The sequence below is a fragment of the Hydractinia symbiolongicarpus genome, chromosome 11 (assembly GCF_029227915.1).
Source record: "Hydractinia symbiolongicarpus strain clone_291-10 chromosome 11, HSymV2.1, whole genome shotgun sequence".
Taxonomy (NCBI): domain Eukaryota; kingdom Metazoa; phylum Cnidaria; class Hydrozoa; order Anthoathecata; family Hydractiniidae; genus Hydractinia; species Hydractinia symbiolongicarpus.
Window position 1 is genome coordinate 6,020,157 of NC_079885.1, and position 27,410 is coordinate 6,047,566.

Genomic DNA, 27,410 nt, shown 5'->3' on the forward strand with positions numbered 1-27,410 from the left:
GACTTTATAACACAGTCCACTTCTAAATTTCAGTATAAAAGTGACTAATATATAGACTTGGTCCTGCTTTATTTTTCTCATCTTAGCTTTTTATGCATTTTAAAAATGATTTTTTGCGCCTAATAAAGAACGCCCTTTAACATTTGCGTAATTTTAACGCCCAATTTTGTGATAAAAATTCTTATATCCGCCCCTGAGCCTTTTATTTATAGATTTAAATTACTTATGAAAGCCCATCAAGTAATCGTGTTGTGCGAGATAATGACTAGCTAAACTTAACTGCATTGATGTATAATATTGGAATAATTAGATCCGGAGTTGTTATCACGAAACAACGGCTACAATTTCGCATTTTTTTTATAGTATGTATTTTTGCAGCAAAGACACAAAAGAGAGGAATTAGGTACAGTCAATGTTTCAAAATTTTTAAAAATTTTCGGGAAGAACTTAAACAGTAGGATCAAATTCATGTAAGCCTACAATCTTGTCCAAACTAATATGACTGCAACAATTTTCCCGCCATTTTTGAAACATAACCGAAAGGATTAATCGTCGATAATTCTCAGCTTGTGGTCCACAAAGTTACTAGTAAGTAAATATCGTTTAGAATCAATCAGCTAGTTTCACTTACTAGCAAGCTTTTATTAGGAATTACTTCACATCGGGGAAATTAAAAAAAGGAAAGTTCATAAAAATGACAGGTTCAAAATGTGAATCTAACATAAAAATATTTATGATACTACATGTGGAGACGAACTTCCTACTTTTTTGTCTTGTTAAGTATAAAGCGCCACTGGAACGCAATACAATAAATAAACTTTAAAAAAGACATGATATTTTTTTAAAAATATTTAGTCCGAGTTGATTTTAATTTTAATTTTCTTTTCCGTTCTCTTTTTCCGTTTTCTTTTTCCGTTTTCTTTTTGAATCAACCGCAACATCGTCCAAGTCATCACTCTTCGTTTTTGTTCCATTCGGTGTTATTGGATATTCCTGTTCCTCTTGAGTCGTTTGTTTGTCTTTGTCTTTTGTCTTTCCACTCTCCTTTCTATCCCCTTCGGTACTTGCCCAGTCAATTTTCGTTCCATCATTTTCTTCTTTCAAGATAACTTTGTTCCGCATCACATCATGGAATTTTTCAACCACTGTGGTCATCATTAAATCAGGCATCACGGTCACTAAAAATGTCATCGTACATGTTGCAGTCAAAAGAAGAAACATTGTGTTCTGCACTTTGTATACCTAAAACAAAAATTGCAATGTAGGTTGACTATACAAAATTGCTTCTTCGGATTTCTGTTACCCATGTAAGCAGTAACAGTTTATAAATTCCCAATTTTATATCGCTCACACCAAAATATAAAAAATCTTATTATATATTAACATCATAGAAAAGACACATCTGTCCAGATCCAATCAAGATAAAATTACAAAAAACCAAAGATGTTTTCAAAAAGGTCGAAAAACAACACAATATTTGCAATGGCACAATTTGTGCAAATTTATTTTACTATTGGAATTAGACTTGTCTCCATCATTTCAGATGTATTGGTTTGCCCTTATATGTTTGAAAAACACAGACGAGTCACTAAGTGACTGTAGATGGATATAGACGGGTCAATAAATGACTGTAAATGGGTGTAGTCAAGGATCGATACCATATATTTTCCTGCTCAAAACATCTTTAGATCTTTTAAAATTATATACAGCTTCTGTATATAAGACGTGTATTCAAAACATTGAGACTGTGCTCAATATGGGACAAAGTTTTGTTAAGGAATACACCTTTATTTAGTTTTAAAAGCGTTCTGCAAATTACACACTGTTTTTGCGGGAATTTAAAAATTTCGACCAAAACAAAATAGTAAAGTGGAAACACGTGGTTATAGATGGATAATGAAGAAAATCTTCAAGAGATCTTAACTATAGAAGACAGTTCTTTGGCATTAAAAAAGTAGTTTTTAAAAAAATAAAAAAAAATCTACTGTGAGAAGCATCGAAACACTGGTTGCAAGGTAAGAAAATCGTTCTTTGATATAAACTAGGTTTTATTCGCTGTAGCTAGCTATAGCTCTTATCAGCCAAGCCCATTAGTCTGCCAATACTTCTTTCTAGTTTAAGCATTTATCTTTACAGAGCTTACGCTGCATACGAAGAAGGATTTTCAGTTGATACAGAATTGGAACACAGAAAGCGTTCTTTACTCAATGAGTACAAAAAAAGTATGATAATATTTCATTGCCTGATCCAATGACAGTGAAAGATGGATGGGTTGGTGAGAAAGAGGGCATATGTACTTGGCCAAAATTGTATATAATGGACATATCTCGATGCTATTTGGAGGTTATATCTCGTAGTAATCTGTGGCAACGTCTGGAGTGCGAACAAAAAGAGGGAAAAGCCTATCGCTATTTCTCAAACGGTTTCGTAGGAGAGATGTAGATTAATAACAAGATTTCTTCAAAGTATTGTTTATTCAAAGCAAAGTGTTTACCGTCACAAAGGGTATTTGCGAAGCAATACAATGTTTGGTTAGTTGTGGAGAAAGACATTGAGATTATCTGGAGGAAAAATTATCACGTACATATACAGCAGGCTTGCTAGGTAAATGACTTCTACAAGATTTAAATTTAATCTTGCTCTTTTCTTTGTATTAATATGTGCGAGTAAATAACTAGTAAATAAGAGTAGACCAAATAAACATAATTCTTTAGTGTACTACTTGAAGTTTTATTTCCACAACAAGGTTTTTTTTTGTTTCCAAGGGGCTGTTTATATGAGAGGCGGGACGGGACGATTGCCGGGACGGGACGTTTGCCGGGATCCCGCTCTCATTAATAATTATACTTAAGTGCTAGTCAAATCAATTGTGTGAATGCAAGAACAATAAACCAGAGCGGTTCTACTGGTTGGATTAACCAGAGAAAGGAAAGACTGACTGCATCAAACTTCAAACGAATACATACTCGAATAAACATATTAAAACAAAATAACAATAAAGACCACACAAAATTAATTTCTGAAATATTGGGATATTCATCACCCTTTCGAACTTGGCAAATGAAGCATGGTATTGCAACTGAATATTATGCAAAGAAAAAATATCAACAAGAAGTAAAACAAATACACAAAAATATGGTAATGAAAGATCTTGGTATGACCATATCCAATACACGTCCTTTTATTAGTGTTTCCGCAGACCTGGAAATAGAATGTTCCTCTCATGGAAAAGGTGTTGTGGAAATTAAGTGTCCTGCAAAACTTATTGGTCAGCTTCCAACTCACAACAGCTATAGTCACTTCGAAATGGTATCAATGAAAATAAGTTACATAACATTTTTGCTACAATAGACCTTTTCATTGATAGTGACAACATTTTGAATTTCCCGCTTTCGCAATGCATCTCCGGACGACCGGGGTATCTGGAAATCAAAACATTACAAGATTAGAGCCAATTTGAAGCTTGTTTATGCTTGGATTTTTGTAAAATGAGAATTAATGATAGCTGTGCTGTTGGAGCTGTAATAATGCTCGAAAATATAGGAAAAACTATGTAGTTAAGCCACATACCTTTGCATACAATGGGAGTCTTGAGCTAAAATTATGGAAATGTTCTAATGCAAAAAATGATGGAAAAGTTTGTGTTATTTTTAGATAATATTGCGTTTGTTTCAGGTATGTAGAAAACAAAAATGCAAAAGTGAGCTCCATGCTCATTCGGACGTACATTACTTGAGTAAATAAATATATTTATGCAAAAAGAAGTCAGTAGACCGTATAAACAATATTATTTATTCAAAGCATGAGTGAGATCAAATTCCCGATAAAAAACGAATTTTGCTGAGCTTTAGGTTTAAAAATAATTTGTTCAAAGACAATTTTTCTGCACTTAATGTATTCAGAATGAATACAAGATGGTATTATGTGAGAAATTAATCCCATTTATACATACATATACATTTATATATTATAAAAAAGTGCGGTCAAGATTAATTATTTGTGGCATAAGTTTTCACAGTTATGTTTCCCGATATCAGGAGACATCAAGTTTCTTTTCAGATTCTATACTGCAATCAAACGCGCAAATTACGCTAATTATAGCGTCCAATATAAATTCACCAATTCAAAACTGTTATTTTTCTCTCGCAACAAGCTATGTTGAGCCAGCGCGAAATACCAAAGTTCACCTAAGAATTAATTGTTCTTTTTTGGTTTGGCATGATGATGTGAAAGTGTTTAGCCCGTGGTAAATTCATTGTAGTCCGCCCCCATGATTTGAAGATTTTGTGGGTGGTTTAGCATAATCTGCTTTTTGGATGACGGACAAAATGCGGCTATTAATAATATAGAGTTATATACAGGCTTCTTTACACCCAAATAAAAAACAGTAACCTCCGTAGTTTTAACACTTTATCCTTGTTAAAACATGCGGATGGAAAATGCGTCCGTTTAGCAAATTAGATTCGAAACAGGGTTAGCGTTTCCATAGTTTCTTTGAATGACATACTGGTAATAAGTATCATCATCTAAGCATCTTTTTAAGTTTTACGCACATAATACGAGTACAAGTAATAAGTAGGGGAGTTGCTTTATTTCAAAATATGCAATAACTAACTATACAACAAAAAATTACATTACTTACTTACATAAATTGCCTCAGTTATCTCGTTTAGCATTGGGCTTTTATAAACAAACAATACATTTGATCGAGGTCAAGTTAAAACCTTTTGTTTTGATAAGAAAAAGATTTTAATCACATGTTTTGTAAGAACAGTTCTTGACACAAAAGTGCCTAAAATTCAGGAGTAGCTAAAACTAAAATATTTCAAGTATTACTTACTTTAAATGAATTTATTGTCTCTTGCAGAGGCAGTTAAAGGTTTGGTTTGAGACAACAACATGGCACACGTGGCTAAAATATTTCCCTCCAGCATTTCCAATCCTTTCAATATCTGAAAGGGTTTCCAAATTCAAAAGTTCTTCATTTAACTTAGGTAGCATACAATTGCTTTGATATTCTAGACATTTGAAGTGCTCCCTGCAATTGGATCTGACCCAGGTAAACCATGTTGAAAAAGAAACATCCACTTGTCCATGTAACCATAGCCGTGGTCGTTTTAGGCGTTTTCACTTAAAACCCACGGACGTTTTAGGCGTTTTAACTTAAAACCCACGGACGTTTTAGGCGTTTTTTCTTCACATTCCAGAATTTCATTCATTGGAACTTGAAAACCCGCGGACGTTTTAGGCGTTTTTTCTTCCATCTGTGATTTTCATTCATTTGGAACTTTAAAACCCGCGGACGTTTTAGGCGAATCGACACTTTGCCTAAGATCGCCCCGGGTTTGCTTTATTTGAGTAAAATATAAAAAATTGATAAAAACGCCGCATCGTCATGAAGTCGAAATCGGCGGATGCCAAAAAAAAATTTATAAAAATAATTTAGTTTTTTTATAGATTATTCTATAGAATTTTTTTTCTCTAGTAGATCACAAAATTAGGCTTAGGCAATTGCCTAGGCTGCCTAACCCTAGATCCGCCCCTGATCAAAACAATTCTGCAAAACTTAACACACAAAATGCCAGGTGTAAGTTGTAGTGTATTCGGGTGCAGTATGTGTAGAAGAACAAAAGGCATTGGTATTTTTAGAATTCCTGCAGAACATGTTCAGAAAGAGTGGCGTCAACGGTGGCTGTCTGAAATAACCAAAACTAGAGTAGTAGATGAGAACTTAAAAAAACAAATAGCTAATAATAATGTTTATGCATGTGAAAAACATTTTCATAAAGAAGACATTGAAATATGTAAGTTTCCTTTCTATATTGCTTTAGGTTTGTTAGATTTTTAGGCTAAAATGTTCTTAATTTGTTCTTAACAATTCTAAATAAATCTTAAAGATTTAAACACACGCATTAAAAACTTAAAATCCTTGAATGGTTGGAGAATTTTTAACTGGCAATACTACTACATTTAAAAGGTTTACACAACCCTGGAGTGAGCCATACTTAGAAGTGTGTATTGATGATGGTTTGGGCTTCACAATTCAGGCATATAAGTGGTTTTTACCAGCAGATCATACTTTATATAAAAATTGCAGAAGATCACTTAAAAACATTACTATTTCAAATCTTTTGGTAAGCATTGAAAACTTCACATTTGGCAGTGGCACTCAACCAGATCTTTCTAGCCAGGTCATAGTACACGCAATTCGTAAATCACCCTTGGAGCTACTTAACAGAGAAGACCAATCACTGCAACCATATATAGCCAACCATATAACATCTTTAGTCTTTAGTCGGAAGTATTTTTCACAGATTATTAATATTTTTTAAATTGGAAATTTGCCACACTCCACCTCGATTTAAATGAGAAATCAAATTATTGACTTCTTCCCCCTTACTTACTTCCATAAGTGCTATTGCTTGTTGGTATTCCAGACTCTTCCAATTTTTTGAACTTTTCAAATTTCTGTGAAGTTTGTGTAAAATATATCCCCCAATATACTGGAGTCCTCCTATTTCCTTTTCTGATATATTAATATTTTTTTCAGCAGTAGCACTTGTAGTTTCATTAATCGTAGACCATAATAAGTCACCAAGCTACATGAGAACTATTTTGAAGTATTTACTGTTTATCGATTGAGGTATAAAATTTATAGCATGTGTAACAATTGATGTAATATTTTTTGTGTGACATAGCTCTGCCAAAACCATACTCTTCATATGCTTGAAATTCTTTTGAAATAATTTCTGAAAAAACATTGTCACTAGTTACTACATTTTCCAATGTCTTTCTTAAAAGTTTAGTTATAAATTCTTCATCAACTAGTTCTTCCTTTTGTTCCTCTTCCTTCTTAGCCTCAAGCTCATTTTTAGTGTGCTTCTTAATGCAATGAAGTTTTAATCCACCTTTACTTTTGCACACTTTGTCACATACTTCACAGGGAAAGTTGCCAAGTTCGATCTTAAATGATAATAATGTGGTCATATTAACATTTTCTGTGACATACAAAAAGCTTTCCCTCTCCCCCCCGGCAGCCTACCTTGTTGTCCTACATTTTCAATCAAAACAGCACAAACAAAACAAAACATTACTTACGTCTTCACATAGATCGTTCGAGAATTCATTTATATATTCATCTACCTTTAAAACTTCAATAATATCTTCAAAGTCACCCTCAAAAATATCTAAGGATACTAAAACACTATCATTTCCTCCTACATTAGAAGCCATTTTGAAATGATCGTGCATTATCAAGGTCACGTGACGTACTTATAAACACCGTTTGAGAATCCTTTGAAGTTTGCTGATCTTCCGAACCAGTGTTTTTTTCTATTAACTATGGTCGGAAAAAAAATTTCGGCAAAAGTTTGGTCGGTAATAAAAAAGTCGGCATAAATTTTAATCGGCAAAAAATATTAGTCACCTGGCCAAAATTTAGTCACTTTTTGGTGATTTTTTTTGCTGATAAGATAGATCACATAGGGCAAAATGGCAACCTTGATCCCAGGGCCTTTAGCGTTTTTTGATATGAGGATGAAACGCGTACGAGGCCCTGGTACAACAGACTTAAATTGGCCCAAAATTAAGCATGCAGAAAAAAGTAATGCATGCGTGACGTTTCAATCAAAGATGGTGTTTTAGTGGCGTGAATTTGTAAAGTGTTTTGCTGGTTTTTTGTAGGTAGAGGTACCTAGCACTGTACAATTCCCGAATAGATACAACCCTTAGTGACTTTCTAGTGATTTTGTGGTGTATCATACATGTAGTAAAAACTACAGCACTTATAATTATTATAGAATAATTTACACCAGCTGCAAAAATAACGGATGAAAAAGGATGATGGACCACTTCTTAGCAATGTTGGAGAAATATCAAAGAGATCTTCAGAGGGCCAAAATTTTCCTGACCATAACAAGTCAAATTTTTAGAGTCAATAGTATGAGGACAAGGACGTTATTGGACTTTTATCAAAAGCATATGGAAAACCTTTAATTTTTCAACTGTTAGCTAGCTACCAAATGCAATAACTTGATACACTTTACGTGGCTTATTCTTTGAGAAGAATGCTGTGTAGATGTTGTTTGAGGATCTCTGTCTTAACAATAAAATAGAAGATGTGTTTTCATCATTTATATTGGATGCTCCTTATTTGGGCAATTTTGATTGAAGAGAAAAAAATTTGATGAAATCAGAAATTTATCATTTTGTGATATATTTGATTATATATTTAATTTATCATTTTTTGATATTATATTTGGGTAGCTACGACTCATTAGGAACTAAAATTTTTACTAATTTTAAGCGAATGTTTCTTTTTTATATGGAATTCTTCAATTAATGTAGACTGTTGTTTACTTAATGTAGACTGTTGTTTATATTTTTGTAAACATAGGCAAGCCACCTGTCAATTCAATTAACAAAAAAATGGTGAGATGTAACCGAGAAAGATGTTGAAAAACAAAAAATAACTTTTTTTAATAAAGAAAAAATTTAAATTATAAATTAATTTAAATTATTAACAATCTTTTATTTAATGCCTTTTGTGAAAAATAATATGTTTATCGTACACACAATAAAAAATACTAAATCATGCATGTTCACAGACCGTGAAAGTTACCAGCGACAATGATTTTATATCATTTTGAGCATGGTTTCTCAAAATCTCTAAGAAAACATGTTTGAATATATGTTGGTAAATATATTATTGTTTTTAAAATGTAGGAGATGTTTTAACACAGAAGATAAGGAAAAACAGCCATTAACTTCTAATTTTTGATAATTCCCCTTCCTTATATTCATTAATGAACGATATATAGCAATGCCGTAACCACAATTTTAATATTGGAGGGGCCTATATAGAAAATTTGCTTCTTTAAACTTCGCTGTATATAGTGGCTCCCCTTCGCGCCCCTATGGTGGGCACGGAGTAAAAATGTTTCAAATTTTACATTTCTAGTGGCGGAGAATGCCCTTCCAGACGTTAATGTTCTCATCATTCAATGTTAAAAATCACGATGAATGTTTCGATATTTTTGTATTTAGAAAAGCTGCATTGTTTAATCGGCATCAAAATTTAAATAAAAATTTCCATCAAAACCAAAAGATAGAAATACATACATATTTACAAAAAACTAGAAATTTTAATGGTGCTGGTACTTTTTAAAAATTTACATCGGATATGCACTTTTTAAAATGTGCTGGCAGTCCCCTTAGAACATTCAGTGATTTTAATAATAATGATCTCTAGAAAAAAGATCCGAATATCCCTGAACGAGTTTATCTTTTTCTCTCTTTCTTTTGTTTTTTTTTTAGTAGGAAAGTTATTGGGGGTTAGGGCACTACATAGACAATGGTGGTAAAAATATTTTTCGTATGTTATCGTTACATAACAACAACCAAATGATGAATGTTGTTGATTTGATTGCCTCTGAAATGTTAAAAAAGGCACTCTCTCCTTTTGCCGAGCTAAGACCCCTCAATTTCTAAAATGTAGATTTGAAGGCAAAGAATTGGTGGCGTTTGTCTTAAGTACACACATGCAAACTTAGCGGGGCCTATATATTTCTCTACATCTCCTCTGTAGTTTCTAAAGTCGTTGTTTTTTCGATATGTAACATACCACACTGCAATAACATTATTACATTGGTAAAAAATTACTTTAAAATTAAATATTTGTACGCGAATATAACAAATAAAAAATACAACGATACACATACTTACATTAACAAGTTCCTAAAACTTATAAACACGTTTCAATTTTTTTTTACAAAAAATATCTACACAATTTAGCCATGGCAACAGTTCGGCATATTTTCCAAGAAATTTTTTTTGGAAAATCAAAGCTGTCAAGATGTAGCCACAAACACATGCGAAAATGATGAAAAGTGATTGATTTAAATTAAATCGATCGACGAAAGAAAGGAAATAAAAATTAGTCGATCGAGCAAGGAAAGGTAAAAAATTAATTGTGCATGCACATATGTATTCGATTGATGCCCATTGATCCTACTACTTTGGTTAAAATAGAAACCAGGTTAATCAGACGTTTTTTTTTACTTTAAAATTGTTTTTCGCACATGGGTTCACAATTAATCTTGTTTATAAGGTTTGCCTGATCAAAATGATATTTATATTTTTCTAAAAAAATATATGAATATATTTATTATATATTTATTATCGGTAATAAATAAGCAAAGTATTTTGGATGTCCCAATCACCATATTTAGAAATTTCTATTCAAATTTCTATGCACAATGTTACACCACTTTAAAACAAAAACAGTTTCTGAATATTAATTGTTTGTTCAATGTAATTGCATTCACAAGACGAAGCACAGCTCTGACGCTTTCATATGTAGGCCAGGTTTTGGTATATACACAGAAAATCATTAAAATAATGCTAAGTAGTTCTGATACAATGTTGCAATGGTATGCAATGGAATTTTTAAATTTTAAAATTAACTTTTGTCGTTTTACAAGCTATTTGAATATTTTATAATATGTGCCTATTCACCACACAAATTTTTAAAATTTAGGCCATAATGCCCAATGCAAGAATGCATGAAACCAACAGAAGTTTTTGCTGCTCATTTATTTCTGTTACTGTAACATACAATTTAGTTATTATTAGTCGTTAGCCCCGTGGAAAAACGCACAGACAGACGTATAAGGGCATTATAATATAGATAGTGTATTAATAATTGTTTATCTTATTCAGTTATGTTTCATCTTTTTTGCATCAACAGTTTTTTGAGATTATATTTTGGTTGATTTTTCTTATTGATGGCATTCACAAAGTTGAGTCCTCACTTGCTGCGCTCTTACGCATGTGCTCATAATTACATTTTCTGTTTATAACTTTCCTCTCATCGTGAGTATTGAAAAAATATTTACAGAAATATTTGTAGCTTTCACAACTGTGTTCTTTTGTGCACAATGGGTTGTTCTATATTTAAATTTCAAGTTTTATTTTCATTATTGATGGCTTTGCAAATTGATGTAAGTTGAATATTTTTATTCGGATCATACTCTTTGTTATCATGGCGCCTCAAAAGCGTCAGACATTTATCATTATTTTAAATTTCAGCATTTCGTGCATAACACAAATTTGTGAGTTGTTAAAATTACGTTTGAACATTTTTTATTAATCTTTTTTCCTTTAAATCTTAAACAATGCCAGAAAACTTTATTAAATTTTACAATTTCTAAATTGTGATTTTATTCAACGGGTGGTGCTAAGTTATTTATAGAACCGAAAAAATTATGTCCATAGGACAAAAATATTGCTTATATTCATTACAAATGAATGAATAGAGGGGTAATAAAATGTCCTTTGTGCCGTGCAAGTACGAGATAACCAAATGATTCAAAATTATGAAATAAGAGAAGAAAAAATTGCATTTGTCATATTATGATCACGCAACACAATCAGTCAGCAAGCGGGGTGCGGGTTCTGTATGGGCTGAGAGTTTTACCTTGATATTTCGTCACTTTAATTTTTAAAATTTTTTTTTATGGGAAAAAGGCCGTCGTGGCTAGAGTTTGCAGAATTTTGCTTTTTGAAAAAAAATATATATTGTTTTATAAGCTTTAGAGGACTGCACAGTATGTAATGGGATAAAAACAGGCACACAGAGTTTCTCACTCATAGAGTACTTTTTCTCTCATAAAAAACAGGCTGATCACAGAAAAACGTAGAGAATAAAAAAAATGTGCGTAATATAATGCACGTGACAGTTCTAACATAAAATAATAGAACCACCGGTTCACAACTGAATAAAAGATAGCAAGTGAGCGTCACATATTTCAACACTCCCACTTGACGGTCACTCCGTCACGATAGTCATTTCGTCAATGTCAAATTCAATGTATCTTGGTCACTCCAAGTTCTAAGCGAAGCTTCTCGAACTGTGGTCGAGGGAGTCCCTTTGTCAATAAATCGGCAATCATTTCCTGTGTTGGATAGTATTTCAGCTTAATCTCCTTGGTCGAGACAGCGTCGCGTATGTAATGGTACTTGATGTCAATGTGTTTTGTTCGTGAGTGATGTGCGGGGTTTTTCGCAAGAGCGATTGCACCTTGGTTGTCTTCAAAAATCGAAGTAGCATTTGCCTGTTAGAACCCCATACCATCAAACAGGACTCGCAACCATACTGCCTCTTGTGTTGCACTGCATAATGAAACGTATTCAGCTTCGGTCGAAGAACGATTGACTGACGTTTCGATTTCCTTGAAATCGTGGAATTTCCGATTTGGAATACGTAACCGGAAGTCGATTTTCGTGTTACCACATCTCCAGCCCAATCAGCGTCGGCGAAGCCACGTAAACAGTTCATCGTTTCGTAAGCTTTACTCCCCTTGTACACCAAACCATAGTCGATGGTTCCTTTAACGTATCGGAGAACTCGTTTAGCACCAACCCAATGTTGCTTTCCAGGTTTCGACATGTGTTGACTAAGCACTCCCACTGCAGCGGACAAGTCTGGTCTGGTCCCAATCGATGCGTACGTCAGGCATCCAATGACAGATTGGTACTCTTTCAGATTGACTGGTTCTTCGTCATCTCTCAGCTTTTTGAACTTTGTGTTGGGTTCGAGTGGAGTAGCTACTGGCTTGCAATCTTCCATTCCAAATCGTTTCAGCACAGATGATAAGAACGGATGATAAGGTCGTCGACGTATACAGCAATAAGGAGGATAACTTCCTGTCCGTCCTTGATGAATCGTTTGAGATAGATGCAAGGGTCAGCATCGTTTTGTATGTATCCTGATTCCTTGAGGTATTCGTCGATGGTTTTGTTCCAGCACCGTGCAGACTGTTTCAAGCCATAGAGACTCTTTCGCAATCGACAAACCTTGCTCGGATGTTTCTTGTCGATGAAGCCTTCCGGTTGCTTAACGAAAATCTCTTCCTCGAGATCTCCATTTAGGAATGCTGTTTTAACATCCATTTGGTGGAGGTTTAAATCAAGTTGATTGGCAATGGCTAGTACAGTACGAATAGAACTATACTTTGCGACAGGTGAGAAAACTTCGTCATAGTCGACACCGGGTTTTTGAGAGTATCCCTGTGCAACAAGACGAGCTTTACACCGGGTGATCTCGCCTTTAGCATCACGTTTGTGCTTAAAGACCCATTTACTGCCAACAATGTTCTTACCGGGGGGTAAGTCAACCAAGTCCCAGGTTTGGTTCTGTTTCAGCGAATCAAATTCATTACGAAGTGCTTCAGACCATAGCTTTGAGTTCACACCGCTTAAAGCTTCTTCAATGGTCGTTGGCTCCTCAGTGTCCATAACTGCGACCGATGCCGCCTCCATCAGGTTCCACCAATTACCTGTCAGAACGTTCAGTCTGTCAGGTGGTCTCCTTGCTCGTTGTGGCCTGGCATCTTCTTCGACAGCGACTTGCGGTTCACCGATGTTGTTTCCTGGTTGTTCCGTTTCAGCTTCTGCCTCAGCTTCTGCCTCAGCTTCTCTGAATGTTCCAGTGAAAAATTCGTGAGTTACGTTGTCCGATTTTTCGACGTCAAAAGCGTTCTTTACGAAGATGACATCACGACTTCGAAGCATCTGTCTCGTTTCAGGATTGTACAGTTTGTACCCGTTTTCGTTCGCAGGGTCTCCAACAAAAACGCATGGAAACGATTTCTTCTGGAGTTTTCCATTACGTTTTGATTCAGGAATATGCACGTATGTTTTGCAGCCAAACACTTTCAGGCCACTAACTTCAGTGCAGCAGTAGGACTTTGGTTCCGTGTGTAGGATGCGGTAGATACAGCTTCAGCCCATAGGTTAAGGGGTTTCTTTGCGTGATGCAGCATTGATCGTGCAGTTTCCAGTAGGATGCGGTTCATGCGTTCAGCAACTCCGTTTTGTTGTGGAGAGTATGGAATAGTCGGTTCACGTTGAATTCCTCGATTGTTGCAGAATTCGTCAAAGTCCTTTGAGAAGTATTCACCACCATTATCTGAGCGAAGGCATTTTATAGTTTCGTTCTCCACGTGTAATCGTTCGACTTTCAATCCAGTGCGATTTTCAACAAGGTTTACAAACTGCCCAAACTTTTCAAGCACTTCAGACTTTTGCTTCATCATGTAGACAGTAGTGTGTCTTGAGAAATCGTCCATAAAAGTCACAAAGTACCTGGAACCTCCCACTGAAGGTACATCCATCGGTCCACACACGTCACTGTAAATCAGCTCGAGCAATCTGGTTGTGGTGCTTTGCGATTTCTTTGGGAATGATTTGCGATGCTGTGTCCCCATTGCACATCCTTCGCAGATTCGATCGACGGCTTCCTTGGTATCGATATTCAGGCCATTTACCATCTCTTTATCGTTTAAGAGTTTGAGGTTGTCGTATCCCAGATGACCGTATCGTTGGTGCCACAGCTCGATTGAATCCTGTTTGATTGTTTTCCCGATACAGCACGTTTCCTCGTTTCGTGGCTTTATCGTGTTAAGTTTGTAAAGATTACCGTACTTATGTCCAATAGTATACTGCTTCCCCTCCTTGGTGATATCGCAATCCTTGCCTTTGAACTGCACATCGACTCCCTTATCGGTTAGGTAAGATAGAGAGAACAGTTTGTTTTGGATCTTCGGCACGTAAAGTACGTCGTGTAGCACAGTTTTGACCTTTTCAATTTTGCTCAAAATGGTCAAATGTACATTTCCTTTCCCGAAAGCATTCAGCACGTGATCATCGGCGAGTTTTACCTTTATAGGCGTTTCAATACTGGAATAGTCTCTTAAGCTTTTCAAATTATGGGTCATGTGAGAAGAAGCACCAGAGTCAATCCTCCACTCATCCTCGTTTACTTCAGAGGATTTCAGAGCTAGTTCATTATCGTGATCATCGTTAGCGAGATTTGCGTTTTCTTTCTTCTGGTCACTTTTCTTCTTAAAACAGTCACGAGCATAATGTCCTGGTTTCTTGCAGTAATGACATTTACCGGATTTCTTGTTGTTGGGCTTTGACGAAAAAAGGGCATCACCAGAAGTTTCAGCTTCAGCAGGCTTTTTCTTTTCGCTTTCGTGAATAAGCCTGTCCCTAACATAATCCCAGGTTAGATTGTCCTCAGCAATTGTTTCAAGCGCCATTATTAAATAGTTATACTCTTCGGGTAAACTACTAATAAGAAGAATAACTAGGTCCTTTTCTGCAATAGCATCATCAATCGCTTCCAGGTGTTCTGACAATGTCTTAATGTTGTTTATGTGTTCAGTCATATTTTGACCTCTAGCCATCTTTGCTGAATATAATTTTCTCCGATAGAAAATCCTTTTTGAAAGTGTTTTTTGCTGAAAATGTTTTTCAAGATTTTCCCATGCTTCCTTAGCCGATTTCGTGGAGCGAACGTAAATTTGTTAGTTTGTTGAAATTCCCATATAAATGGCGGCAAACGCTTGGTTCTCGCGTTTCTTGATTCGACGTTTCTCAGCCTCCTGCATATCATCCTCTATGGTTTCATCTCCCAAAGATCTTTTCCGATTAAATACATTTTCATGTTGAATTTCCATGAATGATAATTTTCAGCAGTCAGCTTCTCAATTTTGAAAGTTGCGTAAATTTGATGACGTCATTAGCAAAAATAATAAAAATATGTTCTTCACATGTTGTTCAACATTTTTGCCATTTTGATCTTCAACTTTTTCTTATTAAATCATAAATAATTCAGCACTCACAAAAATTTAAGCAAAATGATGTATGGTTTATACAACCTCGTCTCCAGGCCCATTTTTCTCTTTCTGACAATCCCGAACGGCGAGAAGAAATGACCCTGGGCCACACTGGTCAGTTCTTCTATTTGGTTTCTCAAGTTTCCGTTAATTATGAAATTAATTTATGCGTAAAAAATTGAATAATAACAGGAAAACAATAATGGCGTCCCTTTCGCACATAAACTTTTATGTGCGAAAGGGACGCTGGTTTTGCTCGACTGAATTTATTTTTGTGAAAAATAAAATATTTGGCATTGTTAGTATAGCTTAACGTGCAAACAAAATTAAATAGCTTTTAGTTGTACTTTTAGAGACTGTTAAAGTAAGGTTCTGTTTTTTTTTTGCAGTGCAGTTGAGGAGGTAGCTACTAGACTAGAGCTAGAAAGGCTAGCTATGCTTGCTTTTGTGCACAGGGTGTAGTAAAAAACACAATGTAGGTTTGCTCGAACACATGTTTACCAGCTATCTAGCTAGCTCAAATGCAACACAAGGTATATACAGGTATACATAACTAATCCTATCTCTCCCGAAGAGACCTTCTTTTACACTCTAGCTAATATTTTTTCTAAGGGAGGCAGAACACATAAACATAAAAATAAATAAAAAATAAACATAAACAAAAAAATAAAATCACATGCTGTTGATTTGGTTGAAAGAGGTTAAAAAAAAAGTTCATACCATTTAATTAACCAAATAGTTATACGCTTAATTAATCTATACGTACCTTCTAATTAGCCTTAATTAATCGGTTACAGATTAAATAACAATCGGTTGCAGATTTTAAATAACAATCGTTTACAGATTAAATAACAATTTTCTCTGACTGGATGAAATGTAACATTCTATGTTTTATGACTTTTAATCTCTTAGTAAAGCAACAAACATAAAATTATTGAAAAAAGTCAATTGGTTTGACCGTAGTGGCCATTTAGTTGTAAATGAGTTTCCAGGGACCCGTTTTGTGAAAAACCAAAAGTGCAATATATATGATGAAAAAGAAAGATGAAAAAGAAAGATATTGAGCTAAAACTTGTTAGAAGATGCTTTTAGGCTGGTCTGATGGGATTAGCATAAAAAATGATTCTGTAATAGCTATACTTTCCAAATTTCAGAATTTAGGCATTTAAAGCAGGGCGATAAGATTTTTTTTAAAGACAATTATAAATTTTGACCTAACAATAACAAGTTAGGTAAAAAATTTTGACAATACGATTTTATTTAGGTGTATAGCTATATGCACGTTACAACAACAATAACAGACAAAAGGAGCCAGTTATTATATACGTCTAAACGTATATAACTTATCTGTATCTGACACATGGTTCCGTTGATGACGCGACCATAATGGCGGCGTGATAAAGCCTCAACTTAGGTTTATAGAGGTTTATGTCAGCAATAAGTCGCCTGCAAGACAAAAATGGAATTAGAAAGACTTTCCTAAAAAAATACTAAAAACTTTACTAGCTATAGCTAGGCATCTTCAGCGTAATTCTAATCACAAAACCCTCTGATAATTTTGTGGCTAGCTAAAAGTACTTTCACTTTTAACTATAATATAAAATAAAGATAGCTAAATATCATAACTACCTTGGTTTGTACAACCTTTGTAGCTACAAAAGTGCGTCTTAGGCCTTTGCTAGCTAGCTAGCTATAGATGGCTGAATACTTTAAAATATATGCATATTTAAAATTTGTATGCAGCCAAAAATGCGAAGGCAACACTGCAATCATATTTTCTCTAAGCAAAAACTCCAAAACTTGTTTCTGATTAAAAATAAAACATAAATTATTGCAATACTCGGCGGTCCGCATGCAATTCTTAACAAAATGACCAAATTTTGAATAAATTAAAAATCAGCACGAATCGTGCTGATTTTAACCAGCCTGGCCCAGGGCCATTTCTTCGCCCCGTCTCGGATATCAAAAAAGCCCTGGGAACGAGGTTGTGGTTTATAGTTATAGTTTATGGAGTAAGCGAGCAAGCCAATCAGTCTGGTCTTTAAAATCAACACTTATCATAACTTTCATTCAGCAGCCGTGCCGCAGCTCAGTTCGCCTCTCCTTTAAGGTTTGGAGAACATTTGCGGCAGGTTTCCTTTTGGACAACAACTTTAGAAATTACAAAGCAGGGCTATAAGTTCTCTTCCCCTTCCACCCAACACTAATGAGCCTCTAAGTAACCCAGTAGAAATAGGTTTAAGAATAGTAAAGAATTCTATTACTATTGTAAACAAATGAAAACAATCTTTCTTACATAAAAAGGTACAATTTAATGAATTGCACTTTCAAGCAGTATAAAATTCCTCATAATGAAACATGAATTTTCAACGTTCAAATTTTTTTAGACCGGCACGGTGAAGTTGATATTTGGTGGCGACGTCACATTTTCTGGAGTAATTAAATACCACGGTCGGCGTAGCAACTGCACATTTAATAATTCTTTTTCCCAGCTTAAGCCATACTTTACGGAAGCCGACCACGTAATTGTAAATCTTGAAAGCCCTTTTCACCAGTACAACGGAAAGAAATTAAAAGTACTCGATCCAAAAAAAGCAGTGAAGTTATTATCTGACTTAAATGCAATGTCTACTTTGAGGTAAGTTGAGTGTTATTTTTTTATATAATTTTTTTATAATTTTTGCTCTGATAGCAAGTATAATCATACATCTGAAGCAGTTATTGAAAAAAAATTTCAATTTGGATGGGAACTGGTAATGTATCGTTCTCATTCTGCGCCTTGTACTCTATCTGAGTCAGAACTATCTCTTCAAAAGCTTTTTTTTTAAATCGTTTGAATTGGAACCATTTTTTTCCAGTATGCTCTAAATACTTTCAAATTTAATAGATAGTAAACAAAAGGGCCCTTAGGGTCATGAAATCGAATGTAATATTTTGTTTTCAGGAAAAGATTGCAAATTTTATTTCGGTACCTGAATTGTAAAGCGTGTTGGCATCTTAGGGAAAAAAGCTTTTTGTACGCGCTATAAATACAAGATTTATAATTTTTTTTTTTAAATAAAGCTATGCAGGAATCGATGTTGTAACGTTGGCAAATAACCATTTCATCGATTTTGGAGAAAAACCCGCCACAGTTACTATTAAAAACTTGAAAAAACTTAACATTTCATATTTTGGCGTGACTTTTGGCAGGCAGAAGATATTAAAGCAGGTATTTAAAAATGCATATATATTTTAACATGGCTAGTGAATTGTCTTTTATAAATCATTGTGGCAATTCTTCTTTCCACCAACATCTCCGGGGACAAGGACTTATCAAAGCTTTCACTACAATGTTTTATTGCAGGAACCTTTAGTTATAACAAAAAATGGTATTAGAATTGGCTTTCTTGGTTATTGTGCCACGGATGAAGGTTGCATGGAAGACAACTATCGCAATCAAACAAGTTTAGGACCAGCAGTTTATAATAAATTACTGCTCAGGAAAGAATTGAAAAGTTTAAGAAAGGTAAGCTCTGTTTCTTTTACACCATGTTGTTGTTGTTGTTGTTGTTGTTGTTGTTGTGGTTGCTGCTGCTGTTGTTGTTATTGCTGTTCGCATCTTTCTTTATAGAAGGTGGATATCATCATTGTATTTATGCATTGGGGAGATGAATATGCCACAGTGCTGCCTAAGAAATATGGTCTAAAGTTGATTCTCCAAATGGTGCCCTACGCCGACATTATCATTGGCAGTCACCCACACGTGACGCAAGAACATTTCTATCATAAGAATGTTCTGGTTGTACCCAGTCTTGGAAATTTGTTGTTTCCTACTCATGGCACTATCATGGAGGTATGCTTCCTCAGATACGACAATTTTTTTTTCAAAACATGCGATATTATAAAAGTGATTTTTAAAGCAGGTTTGTTGATTTGGACGCATTTCTGCTTTGCTAAAATTCTTTTCAAATTGTTAACTTGCTTAACCTGAAGCAAAAATAAAGCAAACGTCGAGGTACTTTTATATTTGCTTCAGCTGCTATAAGAGTTTTCGATAAAATGGCTATCATACGAAACTAACAAAATTTTAAATACAATAGCTTTATTTACAAATAGTTGCTTGTCGTTTAACCGAAACTTGCTTTAGTTAAAACATGCTTTGAATGAATACTAAGCATGACATGATCACATTGTCTTGCAATAAATTATTTCGCTGTTGAACCTCATAAACCGTGATTAAAACTGAACAACCAACTGCAGAGCATATCAAATTACAATGATTTATGCTCGGTTTATATGGTAAACTAGTTATCGCACTTGTTCTTAAGATATATCGTCATATTTTTTTCGTTTTTTAATTTTCGTATATTTCACTCGTCTAAAGGTTCGTGAAATATGTCAACGAGAACATAAAAAACTCAAAAAAATATATCCCATATTTTTCTCGGCACTGTGCAATACCTACTAGGTACTTAATTTCGCAAATTAAAGAAAATCAAGTTTTTCCCGTCTTTTTATTTTTGCAAACGGAACGAAAGAAATTCCAAAATATTCCAAATTTAAAATTTCTTTTAACGGTTTTGTTCCCTTTGTGTATTCTTTCCTTACAGACGCTATTAATATTTGTGTATTCTTTCGAGACGCTATTAATATTTAGGTTTGCAAAATTTCTTTCAATTGCAATCTCTTAAGACGACCCTTCCCTACCTTCAATTTTCTCCTATTTTTAAAAAATATACTTACTACTTAACTGTTACCAAAGGGAAGAGACATCGAGAGAAATGAATGCGTTTTACTGTACTTTTAACATTTTTAGGAATTTCGAGACAGAGGTGAAAACACATCAAAAGAGAAAGTGGATGACGTTTGGTACAAGGAAACAAAGGTTATGAAGCCAGAGACTACCGTTGGAAAACTTGTTAAGATAGAAATTAATAAGTAAGTTTAAATTATTTTCATCTGCATAAATGATGTGTTTCAAGCGGGGTTCTGATTCTTTAGCCAATTTGGATAGTTCTCTTATGTCCTCTATCACTGGTTAAGACAGCTAATAAACTGAACTTAAAAATATATATATCTATCTAGTTTTTAAATTGCTATCCTTATAAATGTTCGGTTTAAATAAATGTATCAAACAAGCGTTTCTGTAATAAACATTATCAGATAGAGCTATTATCCAACTCAGTCTGTTTTTTTTTGCCTCAACTTAAGGACTAACAATCTTTTTATTTCGTATATTTTTTAAAAAAAAATAGGGAAGCTACCCCGTTCTCCCTCCTACCCGTCCCCGTCCCCCGTCCCCCGTCCACGTCCCCTTCCCTCCACCACCTCCTCATCCCCCTTTCCCCCGCTTCCTCCCACCGGTTCCTACGTCACTGCAATAACCAATTGCAAACAATTTTGTATCATCTATCAAAATGCTTAACATTTTGTTCTTAGAAATGGCGTCATAAAGGGCAAGACAAAATTCTTACTAACTCAAATTGCTGTAAACGAAAAGCATTGCATGTACGTTAAAAAGAAAGGGAACTCAACATGGGAAACTATCTGCGGTAAAAATGATAAAGATTGCGCAGGTACAAGTGACTGTAATGAGCTGCAATGTGATGATCAGAAGAAAGTCATGCCGAAGAATAAAAAAAAACCAAAACATATATATGAACCACTTTTGTAAAAACAAAACAAACAAACTATGACAATATTTAAATTAAATTTTGGTGACATTAATACAATATATTATATGGTTGAAGAAACATAACAAACACGTTTTTTTTTGAAAGCAAATGAATTTCTTGGAATATATTTATGTTTAAAAATTCATGCGAAACAATTTGAAATAAGTCGACGATGTTAAGGGAAGAAAAACCGTCATCGTCAGGGTCTTGTGGCCTCTGAGTGGTTATTATGGAGTCTTCAACAACTCCTTGGAACAGGGTGGTCACGTGATATAAAAATGCCCAGATATACTGTGCATTTTTACAATTTCAAAGACAATAATACGCAAATTTGACGGTTGCCTTAAAAGCAAGATTTAGAGGCGGCAAAAAAAGACAATATCAAAAAACAAATTTGTTGATGAACGCAAAATTGTCAGAATATTAATGAATTTACTCTATTGATCTGGCTCAGTTTGACTGTTTAATATTGACAAAAGGTTTTTAACTTAAAAATTTTTTGAAAGTTTGCTTCCATTAAAATTCATGAACTGTAGCTAAAGCTAGCTAACGTGATATCCTAAGACAGGTTCTCAACCACATATTTATTATTCTTCGATTCGGGTTAACATGCTTAGCATTTTCTACTCATTAATAATCAACATATTTAAATTTTTTTTATGAATAATCGTACCAAAAAAGTGTATAATACCACGAACATCGTACCAAGGTCTAATGTTAAGTAAATTAGAACAATTACAACTTTTGCATGCTTTTACGGAACTGAAGTTTACTATTTCTTTAAAAAATCCTACTTATACAATTAGAAACTCGCAAAAAAGACCTTCCGCTAAACATTTCTTCTCGCAAAAAAGTCTTTTTAATTTTAAGTGGAAATTAGTTCGTCTGGAATTTTAGATTTAATTATTTAAAGTTTAAGAACGAAAAGCGGCGATAAGTTTAAGAATGAAAAGCAGCGAGAGATAATTATTTAATTTCATATAAGTTTAATCCTTCGAAATTTGCACGAGCAGCGTTTAGAGATGGTTGTTTGTAAGCTCTAATCATTTCATGTAATAAGAACCGCATTTAGAAATTGTTAATGTTTATTTTAAGGCAAGCTGCATAGCGCAAAGTTATACTTCTATGAAGAAATTATATTAAAAATTAAATTCGTGTGACCATTCGCTTAAAAATTCGTATCGCAATTCGTATTGGAAAATCTCAATAATTCGTATGAAAATTCGTATGAAATATGACATCATAATTTATGCAGCATAATTAAATGTCATATTTCCGTGATAGCAAATTTTGACATTTTCTGTCATTATTAATTTCAGACCGTGCATTCAAACTTTATCAATGCATATATATTATAAAGGTGAATTGATTAAGAGAAATTTTTTTGCCAAAAGGATATTTGTTTGCTCGTCCAAGGCCTCTTAAATTTTTTCCAATGACCCAGTAACTCGGGATATGCAACTTGATATTTTTTGAGTGAAGCTAAGTTTGATTTAAAAATATTGCAGAAGAATTTCATTTGTTCGAAAGAAACATTTCAGTAATCAAAATTTCAAAATCAACACAAATGAATTAATCAAGCAAAAACACGACAACAGTTATATTATAAACAAAATTATTAAGAATTAACCAAGCAAAGCGACAACAAGAGGTTTGCCAATGTAAACAACACTCTACATTATATTACAAAATACCTTATCGGTAAAAAAAAGGTGGCAAAAAGTGACTAAATTTTGGCGAAGTGACTAATATTTTCTGCTGACTAAAATTTTTGCCGACTTTTTTAATACCGACCAAACTTTTTTCCGACGTTTTTTTTCGACCTAACTTGTTTTGCGACTTTTTTTCCGAACACGTTTTTGCTGTTTTTTCTTCCTTGTTGCTAATTTTGATCAGTTTTATTCAATTATTCCTTATTAGTGGCTAAATTCAAATATTTAGTCGCCATAAAGTGACTAAATTCAAAAATGTAGTGGGCAAAAAGTGACCAAATTTTGTCCAAGTGACTAATATTTTTGCCGACTTTTTATTTTTGCCGACTAAAGAAGAAAACTGTTTTTTTTGTGAAAATTTCTGAAGAAAATGTTTGCATTATTTTTTTCTGTTTTTTAGTTTGTGTTTATATAGGGGTGCTAGCGCGATTGACAGGGCTGGCACGGCTAGTTGAAGTATCAGTTACTCTTATAAAACTTCACTAAACGAAGTTTTTATATTGATAATCTAAACAGCCTTTTGCTGAGATCTTGGTTAAATCCTGCAAGACGGAATATTCCACCAGGCCAGCTGATGATGTTCACAAGAATTATCTTTTGATATGAAAATTATTTTTTTGTTCTGCATTATTGTTTCATGTTTTCATTTTCATATCCTTCTCGCCTAACCGAGATATTTGTTGTAAACACTATAAGCCAGCTTAGCAAGTGAGCCAGCTTGGCAAGTGAGCCAGCCCGCCTTCAGAATGAGGTTATTACCAATCAGATACATACAAAAATTTCATATTATGCAGCAAAGGTATTTTCATTGTCTGGTTGTTTTTTTCTGTTAGAATAAAATGTGCTGAAACTATTAAAATTGTCTGGTAAAGAGCGAAAAAATTTCGGACAAAATTATTTAAAAATTTTAAACGTCTTGAATAAACCCAAATAAAAAAATCTTAAAAAATCGTTTTTCGAAAATGGAGAAGATAGTGTAGTGGTGGCGCATTCGGCTTGTATTTATAATGTTTTAGAGTATACTTACACAGGGAGTTGCAAAGTTGGGGAGTTAGTGAGTTGCGATGCAGCGAGTTGTCTACCATCTTTTGAGTCCCCACCCCGTCGTACTTCAAATGTCCTGTAGTGTGCATTTAACTCGGTGCCATAATTGATCGCGTTGATTGTAAAAAAAAAAATTGTAGTATCCTACCAACTTTCTTTTTTAGATTTGGCGCGTAATCTTGTTCGAATTGCTGGCTTACAAATTCAGCTTAAAAAAAAACAAGTCAGACATAAGGTTTGTGATTAGACGAATAGACTACTTTACGGTTGACGTTGTTGTTTTGATTTCATTTTAAGAAATATGGGCATGCGCGCACTTTTGTGTAGGTAAAAAAGCAGTACTCACATAGAGTAAAATGTCTATATTAATAAGATAAAGATTTTTTCGTTAGCATAAGATTTATGAGGAAATAAAATTAACTTTTTACTATATTCTTCTAATTTTTCTCAGGCAATCTCAGTAATTTTAAGCGAATATTTCTTTCGGTCTTTTAATATATTTTATGTTTGTTGTGCAGATAGATCTTTACATATGCCTTGTTATTTTTGTCGTTGTGTTTTTCGGTCGCCATTGAGAGAAATAGTTTTTTATTTCCTGCTCACATATCTATCCTTGCGTTTAGTTTATACAGAACAATTAAAAATATGTACATGTAAAAAATGTAGGTCGCACTTGTCTAAAATTGCACACGCGTATAGAAACCAGGTGTTAGAAACAGCATACATTATACTTTGGTAATTCCCAGCAAAGGCAGTTTTAAATTAGTTCAGCCGGCCAAACTCTTTTCGTTTCTCTCATACACTCACCAAAAATATATGCGTCGGGACTAGATTTAAAGTTAATTTTTAGGAATTCGATAGATATTTTTTATTAAAAATTGAGTTTATTTTACGCCCCTTCTGTAGATTAGACGTTTACGTAAATTAAGCGATGCGTGTCCATACCAGCAAGTACTCGCATGGTTCATGTTGTGTCTGAAAATGTAATAAATATTTACTTAGCTAAGAACAGAAGCAGCATGTTCTCACTGCATATATTCATCAGTTGCTTTTTATTCACTTCTACTTCACAAGAAAATGAAGAAGTTAACGAAAGACCTGTTATTGGTGTTGCTGTAATGAAAATTACAGATGAAAAGTTGATACAAACCTATCCCGCGCTAGTGGGAAAGCATTATGTTCCAGCTAGCTACGTAAAGTTGATTGAAATGACAGGCGCTAGGCTAGTTCCCATTTCACCTAAAATGGCCACTGATACAGTTGAATATATTTTTAACTCTGTTAATGGTTTGTTATTTGCAGGAGAAGGGGATGATTTGAATGATTCTGGATATTACAATTTAACGAAAAAACTTTTCGAATTTTCTATAATTGACAATAAAAATGGCGCTGTAGTTCCTCTTCTTGGTATTGGTTCTGGTTTCCAAGCACTTGTTCTGCATGTTGAAGGAAACAAATCACCTTTTATCGTCACAGATTCATATGATTATTCTACCACCGTCAACTGGAACGTAAACGAAATGAAAAATCACTCATTTCTTTCGTCAATGCCAAAAGAAATGATACGTGATTGTGAAAAGCAACCCATAACGGCACACTTTCACAAATACAGTGTCGCTTCACAATGTTTCAAACGTTCTGCTAAACTGAACAGATTCTTTAAAGTTTTGGGTACAAGTTCTGATCGCAATGGGAAGGAATTTGTTTCTGCCATAGAAGGTAAAAAAATTATTTCAGATACTTATTTCATTCTTAGCGCCAGTTAAGATAATAGGTAATATTAAAAGCGGTAACCAAGTGCCAAAACAGTGACAACCTTACTAAAATATTCGTTCTGTAAACAATAGTGTAGATCCTATTTTGTTTTTTTCGCCACTCTAGGTAAAAAGTTTCCGTTTTATGGCATACAGTTTCATCCAGAAAAGACTATGTTTGAATGGTCAACAGCAATTTCTATTCCACATTCTCCACAGGCTGTTCAGCTTAGTCAATTTATAGCCAACTCGTTTATGGAGCAAGTTCGACGAAACAAGAGGCATTTCTCCAACAGCTTTAGTGAAGGCGAATATCTCATTGAAAAGTACCATGTGCTAAGAACAAATAATACTGACAGTCATCCATTTAGAGTCATTTAAGGTGGCAGTAACCCTTTTTGCATCATTAGTTTTGATATTTTACGACTATATATTCATATTTTTCCTGGTATAACACATTTCCTAACATTCTCAGGGAATAATAAAGAAAGTTCGTATTGATAATAGCTACACATACGGAAAAATCCACCTGTTTGAACGGCTAAAAATGCGTTACTGCCATCTTAAAAGATTTGGTTTTGCAAAATCTAGAACAAGTTCCATTAACAAAATTGCATGCTAAACTTGACAAATATTTATTCATTAGCTTTACATTGTCATTATTTTTCAGCGTTTGATCAAAAGTGGAAATTAATTTATTGAGTAAATAAATTAATTATTATAAAATGTTGCTGTTGTTGTTGTTGTTGTTGTTTTATTTTACCAATTAGCACAATAAATAGACCACACAATTTTTTTCTTGGTTTAAATATGTTTCACATTTTTAACGTTTTGGGGACAAATTCCATTTTATTTCCTCCTATCATACCTTTCTCGTTCCTATTTCTTCTATAGACTAGTACAAGCGCAGGGACGGAAACAGGGGTTTTCCCTGCGTAGGCAAATAGTTTACCGGGGCGAAATATGCGGGTAATAATATAGCTAGGGTCTGAAGGGACACCTAATGCCCCTCCCTAGACTCGGCAAAGTACTCAGAAAAAGAGTACGCAACAAAACTTAAACAGCAAAGCGAAATGGGAACTAATTGCAAAGTTTCAAGAAAGCGCGTTAGGCGTTCAAATATCTCAATCAGCGAGTGTCCAGTTCGCCAATCTGTAAAGCCGCTCCAATTTGTTTTGCCTTTGATTTCGGCATATGGTTTCTAGTTTTCACAGATGGGTACATACAGATGGGTACATCATTAGAATATCACATTTACTAGTAATAAATTGAAAAAAGTAAATTCAAAATGAGCTGTAAAAGCAGTCACCAAAGTTCTCTATTCAGCTTTATTATAGAGAAATATCAAGTACGCGAAATTTAATTTATTTTCCTTATCGTTTTATAATACATTCAAACTCCTAAATAAGCGCCTGGGCGCGTATTAAAAACTAGCTGTAAATTTTCCCTTCACTTTGAAAAAAACATGGGAAATATTTTGACAGAAGGGTGCAAATTCTTTTTTCTTTATTCGAATAAACTGCTAAGAATATTTTGAGTTAAATTAAAACTAAAAAGTGC

At 34.1% G+C, this 27,410-nt stretch overlaps 3 protein-coding genes across 6 annotated transcripts; 2 read left to right on the plus strand and 1 right to left on the minus strand.

Annotated features, from left to right (window-relative positions):
* Positions 1-702: 702 nt before the first annotated feature.
* LOC130614112 (uncharacterized) lies at positions 703-9,037 on the minus strand. Of its 2 annotated transcripts, none has more exons than XM_057435515.1 (2): positions 7,099-7,494; positions 703-1,242 (listed from the first exon to the last, which is right to left on the minus strand). In XM_057435515.1, exons 1-2 carry the CDS (start codon positions 7,249-7,251, stop codon positions 874-876), a joined length of 522 nt encoding a protein of 173 aa, XP_057291498.1. In that variant the 5' UTR covers positions 7,252-7,494; the 3' UTR covers positions 703-873. The 2 variants fall into 2 exon arrangements, with proteins under 2 accessions (XP_057291498.1, XP_057291499.1); XM_057435516.1 differs by lacking the exon at positions 703-1,242 and adding an exon at positions 4,815-6,963 and having other exon boundaries at positions 7,099-9,037.
* A 791-nt stretch (positions 9,038-9,828) lies between these two features.
* On the plus strand, positions 9,829-21,427 carry LOC130614110 (capsule biosynthesis protein CapA-like). Of its 3 annotated transcripts, none has more exons than XM_057435514.1 (7): positions 9,829-9,956; positions 18,071-18,321; positions 18,747-18,894; positions 19,030-19,191; positions 19,297-19,518; positions 20,482-20,603; positions 21,105-21,427. In XM_057435514.1, the coding sequence occupies exons 2-7, from the start codon at positions 18,308-18,310 to the stop codon at positions 21,337-21,339; spliced, it is 903 nt and encodes a 300-aa protein (XP_057291497.1). In that variant the 5' UTR covers positions 9,829-9,956; positions 18,071-18,307; the 3' UTR covers positions 21,340-21,427. The 3 variants fall into 3 exon arrangements, with proteins under 3 accessions (XP_057291497.1, XP_057291495.1, XP_057291496.1); XM_057435512.1 differs by lacking the exon at positions 9,829-9,956 and adding an exon at positions 10,198-11,000; XM_057435513.1 differs by lacking the exon at positions 9,829-9,956 and adding an exon at positions 10,198-10,430.
* Positions 21,428-25,040: 3,613 nt separating this feature from the next.
* Positions 25,041-26,576, plus strand: LOC130614116 (gamma-glutamyl hydrolase-like). The gene is made up of 2 exons (XM_057435520.1): positions 25,041-25,815; positions 25,978-26,576. The coding sequence occupies exons 1-2, from the start codon at positions 25,056-25,058 to the stop codon at positions 26,229-26,231; spliced, it is 1,014 nt and encodes a 337-aa protein (XP_057291503.1). The 5' UTR covers positions 25,041-25,055; the 3' UTR covers positions 26,232-26,576.
* The last annotated feature ends 834 nt before the right edge of the window (positions 26,577-27,410 follow it).